The 26,863-nt window shown below is 39.3% G+C and overlaps 1 protein-coding gene across 2 annotated transcripts in view; it reads right to left on the bottom strand.

Annotated features, from left to right (window-relative positions):
• grb10a (growth factor receptor-bound protein 10a) overlaps positions 1-26,497 on the bottom strand; it is a 40,580-nt gene extending 14,083 nt beyond the window's left edge. Inside the window, exons 1-5 of one of the 2 annotated variants that reach the window (XM_057355342.1) lie at positions 26,323-26,497; positions 21,162-21,271; positions 17,323-17,416; positions 11,411-11,655; positions 9,418-9,555 (exon numbers count right to left, since the gene is read on the bottom strand). In XM_057355342.1, the coding sequence (XP_057211325.1) occupies positions 9,418-9,555; positions 11,411-11,655; positions 17,323-17,416; positions 21,162-21,212 (528 nt within the window). In that variant the 5' untranslated portion in view covers positions 21,213-21,271; positions 26,323-26,497. Of the gene's footprint in view, positions 1-9,417; positions 9,556-9,672; positions 9,714-11,410; positions 11,656-17,322; positions 17,417-21,161; positions 21,272-26,322 lie in introns of those variants that run through there. The other variant, XM_057355343.1, reaches the window with a different exon arrangement.
• Between the last annotated feature and the right edge of the window lie 366 nt (positions 26,498-26,863).

Here is a 26,863-nt window from a genome sequence, read left to right as displayed (position 1 = left end):
TACAGCATTTTATATAAAATCTCAGACTGAAAATATTATATGCCGCCAGTGGTTCTCTGCTGTAATAAAAATAGTGGGATTTAATGGTAAAAAAATGTGAATCAAATGTTGTGTTTGGCATCGCTCAGCGTTTCTGTGAGCGAGTAAAGGGGAATGCAAGTAACGCAACGCTGTGTCATAATCAACACTAATCAACACCAGCACTGGTTTCATAGACACTGCTTCTGACCATATGCATGTGTACGTGTGTATGTGAGCATAGGCCACTACAAAAAAAAATAAGTTGGACACGCTCGCAGGCACACAGACACATACAGTATGCATATGTGTGGGTAAAAGTGCCATTTAAAGGGATAGTTTACCTAAAAATAAAAATTCCTCCTTTATTTACTCATCGTCAAGTCAATTCAAACCTGAATGACTTTCTTTCTTCTGCAGAGCACAAAAGAAGATATTTTGAAGAACGTTGGTAACCTAACAACATTGGCCCTTATTGACTTCCATCATATGGACACAAAGCCACACAGACATTTCTCACAATATGTTTTGTGTTCCACAGAAGAAAGAGCCATATACAGGTTTTGACTGACATGAGGGTGAATAAATGATGACTACATTTTTATTGTAGGGTCCACCTACATTCAACAGCTTGGACATATTGCGTTCCATTATGATATACACACATTATTGTCAGTTGCTTAGAACTCAGAAGTTATGCAAAATTATGATTCCTAAACCAATGGAAATATTGTTCTAAAAATTTTATAATTTACAGTGATAAAACATTGTCAAAGCTACAGTTACAGTAAAAGAGACTATGAATCCCATCCAACTGTCTGGAAAACTTTCATTTGTAAACAGTGCTGTCTGCAGTGATCAGCCTAATTCAATTTCAGTCCCATGCCACCCCGACACACACAACCACACACACACGTACGTGTATTACCACCCGCGGTACTGAACTCTGAACGACCCTGCCTTTCAATTACATCACAAACGCGCCGTAAAAATCCACATTTGCACACTTCAGGCAAAAATATAAGGCAGGAGCTCATGCACGCACCTTTGTAAAGAGATCTCAAGGGACGCACTTTACTGACAGCTGTGAACGTTTCAGGTTTCATGTTTGTGTGAGATACAGAGACAGGTTTGTGCAGCGTGACATATTTGACGGCTTATCAGCGAGTGGAAACAAACCAGGAACGAAGAAAATACATTGCAATTATCCTTAAAAGCGAATTTCAGTATTGGAGAGGTAAATCATTTTATATATTTGAACCCAGCTAAGCTCAAGCACTAAAAACGTGAACGAGAAATGTTTCCTGGAATGAAAACAATAAACAAGAATATTGGCAAGAAGAAATTCCCACAAGTTTATCAACATAATGATCAAATTTTGCAAATTGTGCAAATGTTCCAAGAAGCTTCATGTGCACCATACTGGAGATCTGAGCTTTGGTGAACATGGCGTTAAATTGGATAAACTCACAGAATCACATTCGTTTGATTAGATAGGCTAACTAAAATTTTGAAAATAATAATCGTTTCTTTAATTTTCATCATACAGTAAAGTACGAATTTTTTAATGTTCCAAATGAAAAAATCCCAGATTTCTAAAGCGGAGAAAGATTATTTTCTCATGCTGATGTTTTTAGTAATGTTGGGTGATGTCATCTCGGGGGGGCGGGGGGGTTGTGTTGCAGTCAGCTGACTGATAAGTGTGTGAGAGGGTGTGGGTATTTTGTAGCGTCTCCTTGGGGTCCGTCACATAAACTGAAGCAAACTGGTGCCGACTGTACACTAGGGAGGGGACGGGCTCCACACGCAGACATATCCAACTCTCCTGCGGTGGGGTCTCATTTCACAGAGCAAACCTTTCACGGGTCACCTGGGAAAAGGGTTTTGGCAGTGATGCTGCAGAAAGGAGGGCATGTTTTTGTGACTGTGTGAACTAAGAATACAAAGTGGTTCTCACGCGCATAATGACTCAGGTGCCAGATTTAAAAAAATAATTATCTCATGGCACGAGTCCTATAATGTTTATACCCAGTATGTGCATCACAGTTTACAGTTGTGGTGTGGACTCTGCTAATCTCCGAAATGTAAACAGTTTTTAAAAGTATAGTTATTAAAGTTCATCATTGGTGTGAACAGGCCTTAAGACTTCAGACTACACACCCAGAAAAGCTCATTTATAACATTCTCTATTGTTAAAAGCTTTATATCAAACATGCATTAATTGACAGTAAACGTGACCTTTAAATGTACAGTATTTAAAGGGGATGTTCACCCAAAAAAATAAATGTAGTTATCATTATTTACTCACTCTCTTGATATTTTAAACCTGTATGACTTTCTTCTAAAGAGCACAAAATATATTTTGAAGAATGTTGGTAACCAAACAACAGAGGTACCCTTCACTTCTATTGTATGGACACAAAACCAATGCAAGTCAATGGGTACTGCCATTGTCCGGTTAGCAACATTCTATAAAATATCTTCTTTTGTGTTCTGCAGAAGAAAGAAAGTCATATTTAAAATGTGTAAATGATGACAGAATTTTCCGTTTTAGGTGAACTATCCCTTTAAGGTACACCTATAAATAGCAAAAAATTACAAAGAAATGTGTTTATATTGTCTATGATATGAAATTATATAGGTGGGTAAACAATTTAACAAACACAGACTTCTATAGACATTTACAGTGTGCAAATAGAAACTAAAAGGTGCACACCCATACATACACAACTGGGAAAGGCGTCTTCTTGGAAATCCTTCTCATCTAGGGCGAGTTTATGACAGGCGCAAAATGTGGATACAGCAAATACGCAGAACAAGACAAATGGTTTGTGCAAACACAAGGAAACCGGTCGCTGCCTAAAATACCAGCCAGACAAACATTAAATTCATATGAACAATGCATGTTAGGTTATGTGGCAAAGAGAATTTCTAGATCATACCACAAGGAATACTTTGGAAACAGGATATGACCCCAGAGGATGTATGAGAGATGTGTTTACTGTAGTTTAATCATCTCTATTGTCCTCTTACATATACAATGAGAGAGACCGTGAAAAACAGACAGAAATAAAGAGAAAAATTCCTATCAGGCAACAAGTGTTGCTGTCTTATGCCGCCCAGAGCCAGTCTATCATAAGTGTCAAACATTAAACTTTAAATATGTTGATTGACTCGAAGGAGCAGAAATACAGAAAAAAAAATCCAGAACTTGGTATTAAACGGTAAATATTACAAACTAAATCTACAGTATTAAATGTATTATATACATATATATATTTGATCTAAAGAAGTCCTACTACTCAAAAAAAAGGTTATGTATACTACACTGTCACTGTAATACGCTGGGGCAGTTTGACAAATGTGTCTTTTCACAGCTGCGTTCAAAGTACGCATGGAGGACACGTCGTACACACGAGCACCCTTCTGAATCAAAGATAAATGAGACGCTCGCCAGATTTGTCCTTCACAGACGTGCACAAATGAACTCGCAGGACCACATTAAGTGCGGCATATGGGACGGGGCCTAAATGAGTTTCTCTGCTAACTTGTCATTTAGGTAACATTCTCATCCATAATGACTTACAGTTCACTAATTACAGGAACAAACCCCCTGCAGCACAGATGATGCGAGACTCAAAAACAGCAATATCAGATCATCACGATCCATGCATGACATATAAACCTGCCTGCTGTCTGATCTAATCTAAAATCATTGACTTTCACCATTACATTTAAAGGTCCAATGTGTAATTTTTTTTGGAGGATCTATTGACAGAAATATAATATACATAACTATGTCTTCGGAGGTGTATAAAGACCTTACGTAATGAAGCGTTATGTTTTTATTACATTAGAATGAGCCATTTCGGAATTTGCAGTTCGCATCTTCACCACTAGATGCCACTAAATATCATACACTGGACCTTTAACCAAGTACGCTTTTATTTATTTTTTTGTTACAAGCTTGGATCCCACACTACTCCAAAACCATAAGTACTATACATTATATGTCTCTATAATATAAATTAATCTTCACATCCATGAATAACGCATTTAACTTTTTTCCTAGTTGGCAAGGATCCATAAGCTGATCTCAGCAGTATTTTACTCTCTTCAAAAGTTGCCATTCGTTTTCTCCATTCATGGTCAAGTACATCAAGTAGTACATATACATCACTGTATAAATATCACCCTATGAAAAGTTCATACAAATGTGCCTAATGCCACATAATAACAACAGCAATAAAACCACAAACGTTAACATCATAAACATCTCCCAAGCCTGCCAACAAAAAGAAAAACTCCCTTCATGTTTAAAGCCCGCAATGAGAACGGAGGGTGTCGCAGTGATAATAAACACACGCTGAATAAGGCAGATATACAGTAGGGTAGCGTAACAGATCAGTCATGTGATATCATCATTCTCAAGTAATAACCTAAGCCAACGGTCTGAACATTCCGTTCTGTCTCAGCGTGTATGTATATGTACGTCTAAATATCTGATACACGCCATGAAGCGACGCTGTACTGTTTTGATTTGTTGCTATGCGTGTGATCCAAAAACGTTGCAATCCAGACAGAGTGAAAACAAAGAACTAGTTCAACAAACACGTTTAGGTGTTACCAGCTCTCTCTCACGCGCAGACGTGTCTGTGTTAGCACTCAATCACTTGTCATTTTATTGTTTGATTTTACGAGACTCTTTAGGGCCCCAGGTGTCACTGTACACAAGCTCACAGACACGCACCCCCCCGCGGTGCTGCTTCTGGCCCTCCGCCATTAATCTCTCGCTCGGAGAATCCAGAGGAGGTCACGAGAGGTTCAGCGCCTGAAATTTATCAGAGACGGATCGCTCGTGCGCAGAATGCGCTACTTGGCACACAGGTACCAAAAGAAAAAATATGATAAAGGATGGAGTAAAATTCGAGTTGGAAAAGTTACATATGTTTAAAGTGGATATGACATTAAAATGCTAATTCCTAAAGGGATAGTTCATGCAAAAATAAAATGCTGCCATCATTTTATCATCTCCCTGTAAATGACTTTCCTTTCTGTGGAACACAAAGGAAGATATTTTTAGAAGTGTCTCAGTGGTTTTGTGTCCATAAAATGGAAGTCAATAAGGGCCGATGTTCATTGGTTACTAACGTTCTTCAAAATATCTTTTTTTGTGTTCTGCAGAAGAAAGAAAGTCATACATATATGTAGGAATGACATAAGCATGATTTTTGTGTGAACTATCCCTTTAATGCATGTTCCTGATGTTATTTTGTATTTGAAGAGCTAAGCCACATTTAAAATAGAAAGCTTGAAGAACTAAATAAAAACATCAAACGGCAAAATAAACATGTAATCAATTCATATACTGCATCATATAACACAATTATAACTTAAATATCCAAATAGTTTTTGGAGTCACTGGAGAGTTGCAAATACTCCTAAATAATAGTACATAAAGTATTTCATAACCTGACAAAACCCACCCTGAGGCTTCTACAGGACTGTAAAAACATTCAAATGCAATGACAAATGCTTTCGCCAGTCGAAAAACCCTACACGTTTGGTCTGCTATGTATTTGAGCAAGAAAGATTTCAGCTGCAGACGTAAGCGCAGTGTAATCTTCTCTAGTCTGAAAGCCATGCCAGTATAAATACAAAGACACTCGGATAAACACACGCATACATGCGCATAAAGGAATTAATCTGCGCAATGCAAAACCTGCACCAGAAATGACAAAAGATTTCAGACTTGTCACGCATATCGACCAAGATCACAAGCACACTGTCAGCATTACACAAAACAACAACATTCATTTCATTTCCATTTTCCCACGGACCATTGACTACATTGAGCAATGTGTGCACTGTGCCCATGAAATGCCCCCTATCACCCGGGCACCGCTGTCTGATGCCCGCCGGTCACTAAGGGTCAGACAATCCCTCATGACAGCATGAAGAAACCGTTTGTGTGAAAAACCCATCGACAGCGTTCTTCAGTTATAATGTCATTTCCAAAATGATGCCCAGCTATGTCAATAGCACGCCTCTAGATCTGTGTTGCCTTAAATGCTTTTGTCAAGATTGTGTAGCTGATGAAATAGAGAAGGAAAAGTCAAAAACACAATGAAAGAGAGAAAACAACATAGAATAGAATAATAGAAAGAATAGAAAAGAATATCACTTTACATTTACATTTAGTCATTTCGCAGACGCTTTTATCCAAAGCGACTTACAGAGAGTTCAGGGAGCAATAAAGCGATATGTCATACAAGGGCAATAATACAATAGGTGCTAATACCAAGTTACTAGTTTCCACAAACGCCAGAACAATACATGTTGAGAGAAAGAGAGGCTTAGTGATTTTTTTTCATTTGCCTGTCAAGTATTCACAGAAGAGATACTGTAAGTTTTAAGTAGTTTTTTGAATGAGAGAGATGTGGTTGACCGGACTGAGTTAGGAAGAATGTTCCACCAGGAAGGAGTTATAGGAGGAGACATAAATATCATGTCTCACAAATCATTGTGTAAAAATACATTTATTTACGGCATCCGCTTCTCTGATACGCCATATGTACAGAATACCAAAAATAAGCTTAAAGCAATTTCCTAATTTGCTTTGAAGTACACAACATTTTGTTTACCATGAAGTACCTACAGTATCAGGGATCAGAGGCCACGTAGTCAGGATGTCCTATAAGTTTTGATAATGGATCTAGCGCCTCCTCAAGATCAACCTCATGGCCAAAGTCACGTCCTGTTTTCACATGTTCTATATTTACTCAAGGGCGAACGCACACAAGGGGAGGAAGACCACGTTTGCAAACAATGTCCAAGTTCCAAAATCTTCTGACCCCATGTGTACGTTTCAAACTTTTCCAAAGTCTCAATGAATTTCTGCGTCCATTCAAACGCTTCAACTAATGTTCATAACGCTGTTTTTGAGTCCCACATTAACATCTATTTTACATGTTGTTAGGATGGCTATTGTCTTGTATACCAAAGTATGCATGAACAAATGTGCATTCACATTTATGAATTTAGCAAATACTTTTATTCAACGTCGCTTTTAAGGCCGGTACATAGAGGCACAATGCTCTACCAGTTAAAAACCAGAAGTACATTTTGGACTATAAAATTAAAAAATAGAGAAAACCAACAAATAGGCTTTCCTGAGGGAACTTTCCGAAATAAAGCGATCACTTCACATGAAACGACAGAAATAGCGCCAAACAACACGGCGCACAGAACAGAACATCACAAGATATCACACCACCCGAGGTCAGGTCACTCAGTCGAAAAATAAAAACACAACATTCAAAGCTGCAATTCAAAACATCATCCCTCTAAAGTGTTTGCGCATGCCAATGTGTATAAATAAAGTGTATTTTTCCTTGTGTAGAGAAGCTCAAGGCAGGGCATTGTGGGAAAGAACAGAAACGATAGCAAGAAGGAAGGAAGGGCTGAGACTGCTGGCACAGATTCGGACAAACATACGCATGCACACACCGAGTGGAAACACAAGCAGCGTGTGAAAGGAAAGCGACTGTCATCTCCAGGAAAACGGTCTCTCCGCTCGGAGGATGTTAGGGAAAGATACGACGAGGCGGGTCGGAAAAGAGATTGACACTTTTTTCCTTTTAGGATCATGGAATGCACTTAAGTCCAGTAGATCTCTCAAAAGGGCAATTTCACAATAATACACACTTCACAGGTACGACTCTAAAAACAATTCATCTGCTGATGCCATGCGTCCAGTAAGAATGTGTGTGGGGTGTGGAGGAGATAAATGAAACCTTTTAGTTCCGTTTCATAACCTAGAGACCTTCTAAAACAACATGCCAAGCTCATTCTAAGCCAAAAGAATTCTTCATAAGTGAATGATCTGAAATGTTTTCTATGGACAGCAATGATTTTACTTGATTCTATCCCCCTCTTCACGTGAAGCACAGGGTCGACAAATGTATAACGATAACAAGCTTTTTTACTTCTATTAAAGGAATAGTTCACTCAAAATAAAAATTCTGTCATCATTTACTCAACCTTAGATTGTTCAAAATCTGTATAGATTTATTTGTTGTGCTGATCACAAGGGAAGATATTTGGAAGAATATCTTCTCAGATCTCATCCCCCATAGTATTTATTTTCCTACTATGGCAGTAAATGGGGCAGGAGAACTGTTTGGTTACTGACATTCTTCCAAATATCTTCCTTTGTGTTTAGCAGAATAAAGAAATGTATATTTTTTTGGAGGATCTATTGACAGAAATGCAATATAGTCTACATAACTTTGTCTTCAGAGGTGTATAAAGACCTTACATAACGAAGTGTTATGTTTTTATCACCTTAGAATGAGCTTTTTCTATCTACATAGTACACTGCGGGTACCCTTGCATGGAATTCGTCATGTTGTTTCTACAGTAGCCCGAAACTGACAAACTGCTCGTTTCATAAATATGTTATCTCCTTCGGCAAAGAAGAAATGTGACAACATGTTAGCCCTGCGTTAACCACTGTGGTGCTTCGAAAGGGAGGGCTGGAGTGAGCCGTTGCTTGCAACCTCACCACTAGACGACACTAAATTTCATACACTGGACCTTTAAAGAGATAGGTTACACTAAAATTCGGCCATTCTTCAAAACTATATGACTCTTTTTTTTGTGTAGCACAAAATAAGTTATTTTGAGAAATGTCTCTGTGGTTTTGTGTCCATACGATGGACATGAGGGTGAGTAAATGATGAAAGAACTTTATATTTTTGGGTGAACTATCCCTTTAACTATTTTATTAACATTTTACTGACCTTGTCACAATGCATTATTGGGCTATCTTACCCTGCAAATAATACAAACAACATGCCTTCATCTTGTCAAGACTCAAAACATTATCTACACTGTGTGCGATTAATTTTTTCAACGCAAGTCAGGACGTGAGTTTTCCATCAAATCGAGAAACATGCACAGACAGAAAAACTTGCCTTCACATTGCCTGGTTTCACAGACAAGGCTTAAACCTAGTCCCAGACTAAAATGCAAGTTTGAGTCATCTTAACCGAAAATAACTTGCACTGATATATCTTAAACATTACACCAGTAATGTTGTTTACTAAGGCATTTTGATCAAATCTGCTTAAGTAACCTCATTTAACAAAGGCCTGGCTTAAGCTAAACCCTGTCTGTGAAACCGGGATTTACTGTCTTAATCTCGAATCATACGAATTACACACTTTCAGGTTTCCTTACGAACATACGTGAGAACAGGCCGAGGATACCAGACGCACTGAAACTGAGAAGCGAGGCTCAAGTCTCATACTTGCAATAAATCAGTCATGTAACATCTCACGTGTGTGTGACAGATAACGGCTACAGGGCACAGAGCCCCGGTGTCTCAAGTCTTACATGTGACTCTGAAGGCTGTGGCAGAGATCCAGGACTCAGCACAGGAGATCCTGAGGGGCTGCAGAGCTCAGGGAAAGGGTTCGGAATAGCTGGCAAAGAAGCAGGACGAACCAGTGACGCTTCCTCTTGAAGACGCCTACAAAAGGGACAGACACAAGAAAGAAACTTGTATTAAAGCATCTTGTCCTTTTGTACTGAACTCAACTTCACATTCCTTAAAGTATTGCCCCTATACCAAGTACTATAAAGTCTAACCTGACCATCCTCGTTGGTTTCATCTCCTCATCAAGTTTATCTCATTGATTTATTAACCATTCTGTGCTCCCGAATCTGTATTTTAACCAATATTAAAAGACTAAATCTCTCCCAAAATAATGAGACTGCACCGCTGTAAAGTGATAGGTTCATGAAAAATAAATCAGAAACCTCCCCATGAAATTCTCACAACCGCATTACTGATTCTACTACAGAATACATGAATGAAACTGAGATTAGGCAGCCGAGAATCGGTTCATGAACTCTCGCGGCGTTCGGCAGAGTTCAGCAGACAGACTCGCAGCCTACGGATGCTAAACTCGTCTTTGAGCCTTTGATCTACATCAATGAGACCGGGAATAAAACATGACTGCTTCAACTCAGTTGGAGCCACCACAATAACTGAGCGAAAATCTGAGGGAATTTTTGAAAACCCAAAGCATAGCGGGGGGGGGGGGGGTGGGTGGGTGTGGTTGTGCTGTTCAGAGTTCATGGCCGAGTCAGAACGAAACGAGACTGTGTGTGTGTGTGTGTGTGTGCGTGTGCGTGTGAGGAACCTCTGAATGAACCCATCACGGTGTGTATGCGGGTGAATCTACACCCTTGCTGTCATGGAGATCAGAGAGGAGGGGATGAAAGACGGAGGCATACAGACTGTAGGTGAGTTTAACAGAAGTCTAGGAGTCTAATAAAGTCTTATAGGTATAAAACACGAAACAAATATTTAGCATTTCAATGTTAATTATACTGAACAATTGGATTTGATCAATATTTTGGTACCAAGTAAATTCTATATATAAAACATTAAAAAAAATATTAATGCAATAAACATGATGTTTAACAAATCAATTTATGTTAAATAACGGTCAAAAACTAGAAAGATATATTTGGGATTTCTGGAGCACATCTTCCCAAACTTCAGAAACTTAAACTCCCTACTCTTTCTTTTTCTTGATAGTAAAAAATATAATAATCAACATTTATAACCACTTTGTAAGGGTCTCGTGTGAATTCTGTGCACTTCCATGTAATAAATTACTTTAGTACACTATAGTATTTACCAGTGTATTTAGTAAAATGAGGTAAAATTTCTAGATACTATATAGTGTTTTTGGACAACTTTACTATACTTGATACCACATAATACAATAGCGTACTACAGTAAGTATACTATACTATAGTGGTATACTGTAGTATCTTTAAATATGTAGCTACCGCAAAATATGAAAATCATATTAAGCCGCGGTCACACTAGACTTTTCGTTCCATTGACTTCCATTCATACCCATGCAAATGCATCAGACCGGGAACGCAAGCCCGTTTGAAGATATTTCGCTGCGTAGCAAAAATCAAGTTTGACCTGCGAATTCGCATCATGTGAATGCGTGAGACCAATAGAAGATCAAAATGTCACAGAAATTGAGAAGATGAAGAAATCGATCCCACCCATTTTCGCACCATTTTTGTCCGAACGAATTTCGAATGCTCAAAGTTTAGTGTGACCGTTGAATAATGTGACCGTAAGATGATAAAAATATATGTATTTATAATCCATAACACTGCATAATATTTACAAATGTAAACCATTGTAAATAGCTCGTTTTAACAGAAACCACATAGTCAGTTAAAAAATCATTTTGCAGTTCATCCATAACAATTTTTAAAGGAATTCAAAATGTATATTAGCCTAAGCCACGCACCCACGAGTAAACATGTCTGTGTGAAGTATTTTACTACTGACAGCCTGTATGTGCACCGGCTGTGATCGCCGGAGCCTTTGAGAGGGGAGGTGTGGGACGGTCCCTTTATTACTAGGGGCCCTTGGCAGCGGGGCCACTCTGTTGCCATGGAGCTCACTACCATCGCTGCTGTGCAGAAGGGGGACGGAGTCTGAATGCAGGGTCCCACAGGTTGCATATGAGCTATCATAGGATGAAAGAGAGGCCATGTCATTCACCAGGGCCTCCAGATCTACATCATCAACTACAGCAGAGAGAAACACAAAACAAAGAGATTTAGTCCCCAAGGCACAGAAACAAACATTACCCTCACTGTACCGGGCACAACCACATAACAATTTTGTACAAGTACATTTTTTGACATGCTGTCACCACCATGTTTGACTGTCTCAGCTTGGAATGTTCTTCTCTCTCTATGCCATATATAATGGGATGCATGTCATCCAAACCCTTCATTTGACTCGCGAGAACACAAAACACACACAGAGATTATCCCCAAGGCACAGAAACAACATTACCTCTCTACCGGGCACAACCACATAACATTATTGTACAGTACATTTATTTGACATGCTGTCACCACCATGTTACTGTCTCAGCTGGAATTCTTCTCTCTCTATGCCATATAAATGGGAGCATGTCATCCAAACCTTCCATTTGACTCGCAGAACATTCCTCCAAAAGTCTGGATCAGCCAGTGTTTTTGGCAAATAGAGATGAGCGCTTGATGTTCTCGTAGCCGTCGTTTCAACATGCTCCTCCGTCAGCCCACACTTCTAGGAATAGTTTTTAAGACACACTGTGGTTTCCTGGATGATTTTAAGCCGAGCCGTTGGACACTTTCTGGCAGATCGGTCACAGAAGATTCACTGCCGTGTCCACTTGTTCTCAATTTGGAGATTGTGACTCTAACCATGATTCTGTGGCACCCCAGAGTTTTAGGAACAGCACTGTAAACCTCTTCAAAATGATTTCGAATTGCTATTAGTTGTCCTGTCCCCTATATTTTCATGACCTTAGTGTATTGTGGGATATTGGTTGAAGAACCCCAGAGTTAAGCTCCAATCCCAGTCAAACACATGAACCTGCAAAACCAAGTCTTTGGCATTACGCATTAAAAATGACAGGCGGGTGTTTTTTATTAGAATTTGGGCTAAACTCGGCAGGACAGCGACCCTTCAGGATCAGGACCAGAGGCCCCTGGTGTAAACGACTGAATGATTATGAGACCCTGAATACAATTTGCCACTAACAGCAAGTTACCACAAGGTGGCAGTGTCAAGTTATTATATTATTTAGCACATCAATGCGGTCAAGTCTTTGGATTGCAATTACCAAAAGAACTCTCGAATAAATTTAATCTTCCTTTTAAATACAATGTAAGCTGCTCTCTTTCTTATGAGAAAACAGGTGGTTTTGAAATTTACTACAGAATTTTTCTTAAACAAAGCATATATATACTGTATATATTCAATAATCTGTTTGGTAACACCTCTTATTTTATGCAAACCAAAAATGAGGAAAATGAAGATCAAGTGCACAACCAGGCGATGTTACAGGTCTGAGAAAAAAATGAATAATACATTTCTTATGAAATGTTCAGAAAGATGAATGCACAGACGAAAGTGTGTTCAATGAATTGCAATTCGACACCTAAAGATGCACAAGGAAAAGGGGTCCAAGGAATTTTACAATCGTGCCATGCTTTACAAACCAAGTATGCAGCTCGCTATGCGATGCCACAATAACCTGTTCTAGTACAAGATATGCAAGTATAACAGAGAGGATAAGGTGGTTTATAAGGTTTATAACTGGTCTCTAATACCAGTCCAGGTCGAAATCAAAGCTCTGCCTCAAACATCCTCTAAATACAAGCAGTGGCCAAACAGAGCATTCTTCACATACCCCAGACCCACACACTTCCGTGTATTTGAGGATTTGTGTATGTAGAGCGAGAGCTCGGCGAGTGACCTGTGCACTGTACATGCCTACAGCAGTCTCTTCACAACACAAACGCACAGGAAACAGCAGCGTGATTTAATATACTGTAAACAATGGGACCTTCAAGAGGTACAACATGTACAAATGAATGTTAAAGAGCATCTTCCCGTTTGCTGCCCTCAGCGCCAGACAGACTGTTCTTTAAATATGCCTTGAGAACAACATAGTCAATACAAACAAACACTAAAAATGAAAAATAATGTCACAATGGCACTTAGTAGTAATACTCTATAGGACTATATTTTGTTAACTTACCGTAGTAAAAATCATGTTCTTCTCTTGATGGTAATACCATGTCTTGGACAACACTATATGTAGGTATTTTAGAAAATGAACCATGGTTTTATGGATGTCATGGTAGTGTCACAGTGTTTTTAGAAGAACCTTAATGTACAATAAAAATCATTTAAAGGGATAGTTTACCTAAAATGAAACATTCTTCATTTACACCTTCATGTCATTCCAAACCTGTATAACTTTCTTCTGTAGAACACAAAAGAAGATATTTTGCAGAATGTTGGTAACTGAACAACACGGGTCCCCATTGACTTCCACTGTACGTACACAAAACCACTAAGACATTTCTCAAAATATCTTCTTTTGTGATCTACAAGAAAAGTCATATACTTTTAGTCGTTTACTGTACCAGTAACAGTTACCAACATGTTATCCTGATTATAAACTTCAGGCCTTGTGTTAATGACCAACTAAAGTTTATATAAACACTATTACAAAGTGTAAATGTCCCATATTCAGAGCCCATCAATTAAACACGATACAGAGATCTCTTCAGAGGCCAATACAGACACGTTGTGTCTTTTTCCTATAGTTTCTCTTCCAACTCCCTTTCTCACTGTGAAACTTTGTGTTAGAAGACGTTCCTACCACGTGTGTCCAATTCCTCAGTTACTCGTGTGTGTGTGTGTGTGTGCTGAATGTGGGTCACCTCACAGAACTTCAGCTATATAAAGCGCAAACACAGACATACACAGACGCTACACACGCAAATCCAGATAGATGACCAGACTCAAACACAGAACAAGAGATTTATGTCTTGCGTGTCTGAGTACAAGTTTGCCTATATTGTGGAAGTCATACGTTCGAAAATGTCTACACAAATATAGTGTAAAAAAGCCTGTATATAAAGCACACGAGTATGTGTATGTGCCATCTACCTATCTATCTAACATTTTATATATACTGTATGCCAGAGGTGTGGACTCTACTACTTTCCCCAAAACCCAAAGATTAAAAAGTATGTTGACGTGGACCGCTCTATCTCTCTCTGTGTTTGTGTGCATCTGTGTGTGTGTGTGTGTGTGTGTGTGTGTGTGCTGTCGGCACAACATCCAATCAATTTAGATCCGCGTTGTTTTGATCCGACAGCATCCATCCAATCAAATTGCAGGACAACCAATGAAGAAGAACTGTCAAACAACGCGCCAGTTGGCAAAAATGATACCAAAGATAGTAACTTTGCTAGCTGCATAGTTAAATCAATGAGACTGTAAACTCACTGTTAACGTTACATTGCAAACACGTTAAAAGGATCCCTGGGTATAAAGCGATGTATGGCTTAATATATGAACAATGGCATTGACTTTATAATTGTGAAATAAAAAAACAGTGTAACTGTCACAGTATTCATAAACTTTTAAAAAATATTTTTACTAGGAGGCCGCTAGTTTTTGCGTCAGAATCCGTGATGTCAAATGGTTGCGACCTAAACCTGTTCTCTTTCGCAACAGCGAAGCACACACGTTTTCCATATATAACAGTAAAATATGACACGTAAAACATAAGATCAGATATATAAACACACAGGGACAGTAGGTGGCGGTATGTCCTCTTGACACAAGCCAGCCATAAAAGAACGCATTCAGTATTAGACGTCTGTTCAAGGTGAGCGTGCATTAAATCATAGCTTTAAACTACCGCCTTTGAGACATTTAAGACTATTTAAGAAATCAGCATCCACCGTAATCGTATACTTTATACATTATGAGAATATACTTATAAATACAATAATAATGCTTGCGGTTTGGTTATTTATTCTGTATTAGAGCACACGTGAATATTAGCCCCCGTCAGCTAATGACCGAGGGAGACAATAACGTTAAGCTACTTATGTTGATAAATCAACATCAAAAAGTCAAAATCTGGATAAAATGCATTGTATAATGGCTAAAACATCATGTATATGATAAACTCGAAATGATTTTGGTTATTAATATGCATGTTTGTGTTGTTTCTGACAAACAATATTAAAATGTAGGAAAATACACCAAATAGCGTCTTTATTTTCTTTATTTTTTTAGCATTATATAAAAGGAGGAGCGACAACAGTAAAGGACGAGAGAGAACCAGGCCTGGACTTTACGTTATGTTTTATTATGTGTGACCGTCAGTCGACCGTGAGGGAGCTGCCGGCATTTTACTTTCGTTTTGTTGTTTGTTTATTTTATTAAAGTTTTGTTGTTCAACGTTCGCCGGTTCCCTCCTCCTTCTTCCTTGCTGTGAACATTGTTACACACATATTATATATATATATAAATATATATATATATATTATCCTACAGAACCTTATATTTACTGAAGAACTGATTAGTGTGTCGTGTTTAGTTTGGCTGCCTAGCTGTGCTTGCAACCAGTTTACGTCATCGAAAAAGAACATGGCGGCCTCCTTAGGTTAAAATGAGTATTACATTTAGTTTTTTTTTTAAGAACTGAAAATATTTGATGTGTTTCTAACGACAAATGCTAGTAGTGTAAGGCTATTACAACGCATTAAGCCATACATCTCTCTATACACCGGGTTCCCTTTAAAGGGACTCGAAAGGACTCGAAACTCAAACTGTAGGACTTGAGACTTGACTTGAGACTTGTATGTCTTGACTTGGGACTTGACTCGGGACTTGAGGGCAAAGACTTGAGACTTACTTGTGACTTGCAATACAATGACTTGGTCCCACCTCTGCTGTATGCATTGTAAGTGTTTTTGGGAGTAGGTTTAGGGTTGGTCTGTTTTAATTACCATTGGCTTTGGAAACAATACAAGTTACTGAAACAATAGAAGTTCTTGACACAGCCTCATTTAGCCATGTAAACACATAAATGTGTATCTGTATATATATCACCGTCAGTATTTCTGACAACTCTGACCAATATGGCTAACCCGCAATGTATACATGCCTGCTCACAAAAGTCTTCTTAGCTTTCTGAAAAATCTATGTGCTTCAGGGTTGTGACACATTAAAGCGAGACAGCATCTGGAAAGCAGAACTGGGCTTACACACACACACACACACACACACACACACACACACATGTCTGGTTTACTATCCCCGTGGGGACAGTCCATAGGCGTAATGTTTTTTATACTGTACAAACTGTATATTCTATCCCCTAAACCTAACCCTAACACTAAACCTAAAGATCAAAGAACACTTTTTGCATTTTTAGATTTTTAAAAAATATTGTTCTGTACAATTTATTAGCTTTTTTGCCCATGGGGACCTCAATTTTGGTCCCCACGGTGACACGAGTCCCCATGTGTTGGTGTGCATTCAGGTTTAGGTCCCCACCGGGATATACAAACATGAACACACACACACACACACTTGTACACACACTTGCACACAAAAAGATCTGCGGCCAACAGTCTTGCTCACAGCTATGAAACTTTGGTTTAAAGTGCACACAACTGCTGCCGCTACGGGACAACCCCAGTAACCTCCGCGACCTTACAGAACCTGGTGACCTGCTACATACATGCAAACGCACAACATGCAACATGGATAGAAACCAGTTGCATTTGCTAAGTTGCATGTTAAGTAAAAATGATGTCCAGCTTTCCCCCCCAAGTGATTTATACTAATGAGAATTACCCATTGACCTTTGCACAACCCACCTGGGTGATTAGGAGAATTCCGACTGGACGACTGTTGGAACCGTGACCCAATGAGATTGGACGGTCTGTGAGAAGGGGTGCGGTCAACATTATCCTGAAGAGAAAAAGCACAGCGGTCAGAACAATTCTACAGGGAGATACATACAGCTGTATGTTAGATATAAATATATATATTGGAGACGTGAATTGGTGTGTAATGCAACAATAAGCATTGCAATAAGTGCATAGATCTCTTCCAATGTAACTAAAGTGAACCAAAACTAATAAAGCAAACAATACATACAACACCAGCTCTCATCTTAAACACACACACACACACAATCTCACACCATGTAATTCAAAGCAGAATACATAAAGCTTAACGAAGTCCAAGAAAGAAATAATAAAAATACAGCCACATTTTCAATTTCCAGTTTTCTAGGAAATCTAAGAACATGGAAGCTGAATTTCCAGGAACTAGGCTCTGCCAGAAGTCCCCATGCACTCCTCTCGGCCTTTCTTCTTTCTATTGCTCTCCTCGCGCTGCGGCAAGCCAAGGGCTCTCAGAAAAAGAGAACATCTATAAAAACGAGCAAGCGGTGGAAATTTATAGCTCTGAGAAAGAGCTTCTTTAATGCTTCAGCCAGTTGTGTTAAAAACTGTTAATCTTACACAGTCACAGTGTACAAGAGAGAAAAGTCCAACAAAAAATGTTCACCTTTTTTTGCTTAAAGGCGGGGTGTCCGATTTCTTTTAGCCGTTGTTGATGTTCAAATCACCAAAACAAACACACCTCTACCCCCCATCTTTCGCTTTTGTCAGCGCTCGGCTCAGCTAATAAACATCCTGTGCATTGTGCACCTTACTGCTGATTGGCTACAAGGTTGTTTTGTACCCCGCCTTTAAATGTATCAGAATTGTTTTTCTTTAACTTAAAAATGGTTAAAAAAAAACATGTAATAAGTTTCTGAAGGAAAGCACAATAGTGAAACACAGCAGAGGACGATCGAGGAATGCGAGAAGGTGTGTGCGTGTTTAAGTGTGTGTGTGTGTGTGTTGCACTTGGATTGTCTCCAGGCCTTGTGGCCGTTATGTAAACGTTAACCCCCCAGCTGATTCTGTGGGGCAACAAAAGCGGCGAATTTCCTAGAAAGCCCAGCGCAGAGCCTGAGCTATTGACAAAGAGTGGTTGGAAAGCTGAACCATTTAGGCGTCGACCTTCGACCTATCCAGCTAAAGCTTGGCGATTGTAAGAACTGCTGTGATACACAAACGCACAGCTGAACAAAAACACACACACACCTTCTCCAACTACTCAACTTTCCCATTTGGCTCTTACCAGCCAGACTTTTTGTCCCCCGCTATAAACCTGAAACACTATTCCAAGTCTCCATTTGACCTCTGACCCTAATCTTTATCCGCAACACAAGCAAATTAAGATTTGCGACCCCTCCCCAAACCTAACTTTAGTCGGAAGAGGAACAATGCAAACCAAAAACAAACAAAATGTAGTAAGATAAAACGTTGCAGAATAGACAGAATAAAAATATGCATGATAAGAAAACAAAATAAAAGCACACACATCAACTTAAAGTGGGTGCCTGACCAAAAAAATAAAAAATATATGCTCCAAAAATATACCTTTTTAAAATATTTTTATAATTTTAAAGAATCTATATTTTTGGAGCTTTTGCGTGCGGACTTACATTCGTTTATAAAAATAAACATTAAAAAGACAGAAACGTAGAGAGGGAAAATGCAAGAGAGAATGCAATTAAAAACGGATGATATATAAACAGATTTAAAAGATTTATGCAGGATTTTGGGCAGCATGACTTAGTATTTTGGTCCATAATCTTAGAAAATGAAGTCAGTCAAAATTAAGTGTGCACTTAAAAATACAGAACATGGCCCTTTAAATGCTTCAAAGAGAAACAGACCAGAACCACAGGGCAAGCCATGGTGACTGTTGTGTATAAAGTGGATGTGGGTTGCTTTCCCCCCCACACTTTGGAAGATTTAGGCCAGGTGCCCATGTTTAAGAGAAACCCCCTGCAGCGTTATATACGTCCACATGAGGCAGCCCACACCCCTGCCTTCACCGCGTCCACCAGTCCTGCCACGTTCACAAGCAACATCCACTTGTATAGGCGACCCGGGCAGGGGGGAATGGGGGGGAGGGGCTAAAAAAAGTTCAGTATAGTAACAACAGAACAGCTTGTGAAGGGATAAGTCGTTTGTGAGGTTAAACGAAAGGAATGATTTTAGAGAGAGTGAGAAGTCAGCGAGAGGGACGACTGTGCAACGAGGGTATAAATAGCAACAGCCTCCACTTTGCATGTCAGCACGTCAGCTGTGCGGCACCATGGCAACGCCATGGCGACGAAAGGCATGCGGACATGCCACAGAACTCTTGGGAACCGCTGCTGCAGCAACGCTGGAGTGACGAATCCGCTTATGCTGGTTCTGAAGGATATGGGTTCTACATACAGTGCCCCCCAAGGACCCTTAAGCGGGCGATAACACAGAATGTGCTTTTCCTGTATGAAAACACGGCTCACTGCCCTGCCTTTCAAGATGACTTTGAAAAAAGCAGCGCAATGCATTTTTGTTTGATGTTGCTATGCAACCACCGAATCAGCTGCCCTGTCAGTCAGGGATTATAGCGTGAGCACTCTAGATGATGTTAACTGTCATATTATCAGAAACTAAAACAGGTACAAGCAAAAGGCGCTTGCTCTGACCTTGCTAGGTTAACCTGCGTCAGCCAGCACAAGTTTCTCCATCATTCATTGCACTCTCTCCGGACGTTTCAAGCAACTGTAAGTTCCGTCACCTTTCCTTTCATTTGATTGGACAATGGGGTAAAAAGCGCATGACGTGAACCGCTTTTCTGCTCAGAGTTGAATTTTTAGCAACTTCAGGCGCTCAGAGCGCTCCGCTAAAAACGCGAGGTGCAGCAGGCAGAAAAAACGCAAGGCACCCGGAGCGCATAAGCAGCGCGCAAAACGCTCCCTGCCAACTGAAAACAATTCAAATGAGGCGCGTCTAACAGCAAAAAAAACGCATTCTGTTACAACGGCCCCTAAGACGTACTTAATATCAAACAAAACATTTTAAAGAAGACCATACAAAAACATTTTTCAAGAAAAAGAATTCACATAAAAATGATATGCAATAAATACGCTGGTTAACAAAGACATCAGCTACCAATAATTTCATAACTAAAGACATTCTTGATCACATAAAGTCTCACAACATTAAAAGTTTTTCATTTAAAACACAACTGGCAAATTTCAGCTGAGAAGGAGGCCAAATTAATAAAATCTAGCTGAAACAACGTGGTTAGAAAAGTGAAGTTAGATCTGAGAAAAGGTCTGGCATCATTTCTTCGTTTAAGTCATTATCTTGGATATTCTGTATCTGATGCAATCACGTTTAGAGCCATAGACCAATTCAAAAGACGTAAACAACGCTGGCCCAACGCTTGTCCAGAAGAACTTCCCGTTTCAGTTTTTAACAAAAGCGTTTGAACAAAATTCAACCAACAAAACATTTATAACCTAATCAAAATTATAAACGAATATCTTTAAGATTTAATTACACATGAGAAATGTAAAAAAATAAACTAAAAAACAGAAGTGCTTCTGGACCAGTGTTAACATCTTGCAAAGTGGTTTATAAACTGAGGGTCACTGTACAGTAAAATGTTGTATTGAATAGCCATGGTAGCCTGGTCATTAACTACCAACAGACGTTGACAAGGTTGTGCCCTGTTTAACTTTATTGTGGGTAGACACATAGACTTCATTGCTTTGGAGAGAGCAGTATGAATGTGCTTAAGGAATATTGGAGTTCACCTGATAGTTTGGATGGTGGAGGAAATAGTCTGGGCATCCAGCTAATGCCATACTCAGAGTTTCTGCGGATGTTTTGAGTCGTCACATTCAACTCCAAACCCTTGTGCAACCTGAGAGAGGGAGAGAAGAGATTCTGCTTAGCAAGCCATTTTTCTTTCACATTTTGATGGATTTCCCAAACAGAAAGTTACAACAGGGCATATCAAACAAATTGGCCATTATAGGCATAGTTCACCCAAAAATAAAAATGATGCCATTATTTATTCACCCTTATGTCATTCAAAACATGTATGACTTTCTTTCTCCTGTGGAACACAAAAGAAGATTTTTCTGAGAAATGTCTCAGTGGTTTTGTGTCGAATCAATGGAAGTCAAAGGAGGCCAATGTTATTTGATTACCAACATTCTTCAAAATTTCTTCTTTTGTATTCTGCAGAAGACAATCATACAGATGCTGATGATGTGAGGGTGAGTAATGAGGAAGACATTTTTATTTTGAGGTGAACTGTCTCTTTAACAACAATCATGACCCATGGTTTGCTCCTTGCTGGTGGGGCATAAGAAGGAGGGGCATGGACATACTAGAGAGCATTTGTTCAGACAACATGAGTTATGATCAATATTTTTAGTATGTTTTCTCAGAAGAGAAATACTAGAAATGTCTATCTAACATTTCACATTTAAGCGACAAGCATGCACTTCAGCATATCAATGGCATTGAAGTTAACAGACATGGACTTTCATTGTGTCTCAGATGTGATTGTTTATTAAAAGATTATTTAAAACTAAACCACTTGTATTACTGTATATCAAAGACAAAAGCTTTCATGTTATTCAGAAAAATATTGATGCACTATTACAGATACACCCATACTGGTTATGTGCTTAAATTTACTGTGTAAATGTGTACAGGAAAATGTCAATTGTAAAGTATTGTAATTCTTTGTTACTTGTAATCTACAATTCTGTCTCCTATCTGTCATACTGCCATGTTGGTCGGAACTGCACCCAAGTTTTTCACCTACTGTTGCACTTGTGTATATGGTTGACAATAAAGGGATTTGATCAACTTAACCAGGTGTTGACACAGACTTTGTGCGCTGTAGCACTGCGACTGCCGGCGTGTTTGACACAGCATGTTACACGACAGAATCCACTACTTAAAATAGCACTGCGCTGTCTTAAACTGATCTCTTGAGCAAGAGTGTTGGGAGACGAGGGCCGTGTCGGGACAGGCTTAAAGTGTGAGCTACAGGTCAAGAAGGAACAAGAACAGTCAGAAAGGAGAGAAAGAAAAACATGGAGATGGAGAAAAGAGTAAAACAGGACAGGATAAGGGAACAAGGCCATAGAAAAATAATGTCTTGGTTTCCATCCTGGAACATTTCGATCTAACATGCTTGGAAGTTGAAGCCCTAAAGTACTTTTTGACAGGGTTCCACAAAAGTCCAAACTGAAAAGTAACAGAGCCCAAACGTGTGGTCCTGAAAGCTGGGCTGAAGGCTCAACCTGAATGGCAGGAGCTCTCCACTAAAACCTCAAATTAACATCCAGCATTGAAAGACTCGGGCCGCTACGCATCAGTGGATGAGCTCATTATACCAAAGAAAAGAGACACACATTCACACACAAACACACACAGACGCGCTGGCTGATGACTTAAGACCGCTTATGCCGTCTCTATTAGGCCAGCAAAGAAAGTTCAACCAGGTGCATGGAGTTTCAGAGAGGACAGAGCTGGAATAAACGCCTTGCACGTGTTCAAATGAAAGTTGTAGTTTTAGTTTATAGTTCATGCATGTTAGCACTTATATCTATATCTTATATATCTACAATCAAAAGTGATGTAAATAATAAGCGAAGGTATCAATTGTCCAAATATAGAATAAAAGATGCATTAAAAATTGTGTGTGCATGTAGTGAGTAGTTGTTTAATCTAACCTAAAGGGGGGGCAGAGACAGCAAATACAGTACAAATACGCCCCCGGACATCACTTTTGGCCCGTACTGTACATGCGCTATACCTATATGCTTTAATAAACATAAATATGCTAACAAAATATTTGAGAGATATGCACATTTTTGAACATTTGAGCATAATGACACATGCTGCTGCACTACAGATTTTTGTCCAATAAAAGATATCAGGCACTATATATTTTAAGATATCAGGCACTATATAAAGCTTCCACATACCAATATGGTCCAACAGTGTGTTCGGTAGCACTCTGTACAAGAACCGACAAGAAACACCTTGTATAGACTGAGAGACAAACACTGAGGAGAAATGTGTACCAACAACACGTAACTGTTATGAGGGATCTTTACTGTTTAGAGATGGCTGAAATGTTTGATGATGGTCTTATCGAGAAGCAAATTAAGATATTAAACGGATCCCACAACTGCCTCTCATGAATGCTGAGGAATTTCAAGGCCATGGTGATCGTCCCAGCAGTGTCCCATCCTCCCTTCAGTGCATCATAAACACAGGTCAAGTGCTCCTCTTTTCTTCATAACAGAAAATTGTTGTACCATTCTTTCTGGAAACGCTCAATTAGGGGACAACCATTCAGCCTGAAACCTCCCTGCTCGTATCGAGAACTGCTAAAGAAAGAAATGGCATTATCCGTCACATGGTCAACAGATATTAAGTTATATCAAATTGTATGGAATATGCTGATGATCTAAAATAATGCGAATAATGTACCCAACGTGCCCTTTCAAAAAGGACCTTCTAACCATTCGACCGACAAGCAGAAATTCCCAGAACCTTCCAACACTTCCAGACTCCCACTCCACCCAAACCAGGTACTTGAGGGAATGCTGCCAGAGGACAAGGGTTTGTTTTATGCATTTATAATAGTGTCTTGTGCTGCTATTAGGAGAGGTCTATTAGAGGTCAAGGGTTATCAAGAGTTGACTCAAAGAAGATATGAAGGCTTGAGTTAATCTTTAATAAGTTGTTTGTATTGTAAATGACAAAATGCTACATCACTAAGCAGAAACCAACAGAGCTGTGGACATCTTAACATCAAGCGGCATAGCATTACAGTGGACATAGATGATACATTGTGTTATCTTGGATTGAATGCTTGGTCTTTGGACGCCAGTCGTGGTACGGTGGGGAGATCAAAAGAGTTATCGCCCTGTGACGGTTTGTCAAAAGCAGCTGGGTATGTGTGCGTTCCAACTTCCAAGACTCCAAAATCAGGTCAAAATCTAACACGGACCACCCGTGTGACCACACACAAGCAAAAGAGAAACTGGGGACAGCAAGTGTATCAACACAAACTGACACGAGTTCCTATGAACTAACTCTGTACTGAGTTTGATAGGTTGTGACTGTTCATGTGTAGTTTTAGCATATTCATGCTCCAAATGTACTGCATTTGGTATAGACTTGAGCCACTCTGACCAAAACAAACACAATGGATCAGTCACCAACGGTTATATTAAGAGCACATGTAACAGAATATCCTGGTCAAAACCTTTTTCTTTTTACACCTTTTTTCTTATTCTTACTTTCCCCAAAGACTCAATGTGGCCAAAACTAATAGCAGCGTGTACACTACTCTTAAACCTCATCTCTGTCGCTCTCTCTCACTTTTATTTTAGCATTCTAATTGCCATTTCACAGGACTGTAGCTTCCTTGCTGATGTTTATTTTTAGGGTGAACTCTTATACACATTGCTCTTAAAACTGATTCAGCACAGCCAGAAAAAGTAGGACAGGAAAACAAATATTACAAAGATTATTCATACTTTTAGAGAGCGAGGAGAGAAGGAAACTGGTACCCCTTTTCCCTTTCAAATGGTGTTAGTAGTGCAACCAACAAAGGTGGTGCATAACAATCATGTTTTATGAGTTGCCTTCTAGCATCTCCATCTCATCTCTCCCTCCCTCCCTTCATAGCTGGTCCTGGTTCAATCCAGTTAACTGACAGAAACAAAGCCATTTTAGGCGGAAGTCACATGACTTTGCTGCGCATTTACATACAGTTTATCTCTGCTCAACTGAAACCACCAAAATCACACGCAAAACTATGTTATTAAAAGCAATTGGTGGTTAACGTATACGATATATTTCAGACATCAAAGCCAAGACTATTCTATTTAAACCCAATACAAACATATCAAATCAAATCAATGACGTGTGTGGATTAAGGTGTGTTGTTACAGTCTGTGCTATTTGAACCAGAATGTGTGTTTGATAATAACTTATTGAGCACTAGGTGTATAAAACTGAACTGAAATGACATTCATATGAACTCTCTAGCCCTGGAGGAGGCAATTTAGAGTTGTCGACTTGCTTCGTTGCTCTCTGCGAAATCTCTGCCAAATAAAACCCACACAATTCTAGTTATGATGCGTGTGAAGAATGACAGCACTCATATACAGTATGTGTGCCTGAACATGCCTCCAACCCCAACACTTGGCCAGTCTATTGTTAGTAATCTGTGGACTTCCCTTCCTGCCTTGACAAAAGATACACCTTTTGCGTTAGTGAGTGTGAGTGTGAGTGTGAGTGTGAGAGAGAGAGAGAGAGAGAGAGAGAGAGAGAGAGAGAGAGAGAGAGTTCTTGCACAAGAACATTACATAACTTTAAAGAACATTTCCACTGGATAATTGTTTTAAAAGAAAAATCACATTCATAATACTCCTCTCTCTAGTGCAACTCCTAGATCTAGTGCAGAAGTTAAAGATGCTATTATCCAGCCAAACCACAACATCGAAATGCGCCTAAAACTTTGGTTTGCATACTTTGGTGCGTGTTGTGCAGTACAATAACTTTACATTAAGCACGATCTTGAAACGAATCTAAAATGCTACATAAAACACATAAGCTCATTAAGTTGTTTGTAAACATGCATGCGCAAACATAAGGTTGGAGCCTGCGTGTGCAGACCTGCAGACATGACGCCACTTCATTTATAAAAAACATATACATGCATTCATCTCATTCACAAATAGTCCATTTTACTTCAACTCGACTTTATCGTGACATTTTGGGTTGCTCTAGTGACGCGATTATCTGACATTGAAAGGCAACACGCATGCTCCAACCTTACATCCCAACACCTACAAACTATAGCATGAACACGAAACCATATGTTTCAACGCAGCCCCCATACAAAAGCCATAACGATTCTGAAGTACTCACCTTCAAATGGATGTTCTTCGCGGGGAAAGAACGACGAGGCGTGAATTAAATGTGAGGATACTGTAACTGGATTGTGTTCGATACAAGTTGACAAACTGTGCACGGGCTTCAACGTTTTCATTGAGATCCCGCATGCGCTATGAGGTCAGTGAGAGCCGCGTCCGCACAAGTTGGGCTCAGCTGACTGCTTCAGGCGCACGAGGGTGAGGAACTCTTCCAGCACCGCCCCTATTGCACAAGCCACACCTCCGCTTCTAGGATCCGCCCATTTTAAGTACACGTTCAGACAGTGTTGGGTGTAACTAGTAAGTCATTAGTTACTGTAATTTAATTACTATATAAGTAAGTAATTATAAGTAAAGTAAGGGATTACTCTTATTTTTTCTGTAATTTAATTACACTTACTTTTGATGTAATTAAACTAAATACTTTGTGTAATATATGTGTGTGTAATAGTGGTACTTTTAATATTGATAGCCCATGGGCAGCAAATCTTTGATGCCAGGGAACACACATGCTGATAAAAATGTACAAAAAATAG

The sequence above is a fragment of the Triplophysa rosa genome, linkage group LG16, assembly GCF_024868665.1.
Source record: "Triplophysa rosa linkage group LG16, Trosa_1v2, whole genome shotgun sequence".
Taxonomy (NCBI): domain Eukaryota; kingdom Metazoa; phylum Chordata; class Actinopteri; order Cypriniformes; family Nemacheilidae; genus Triplophysa; species Triplophysa rosa.
Note: the sequence above shows the minus strand (reverse complement) of the source record. Positions and strands in the feature narration are given on the sequence as shown.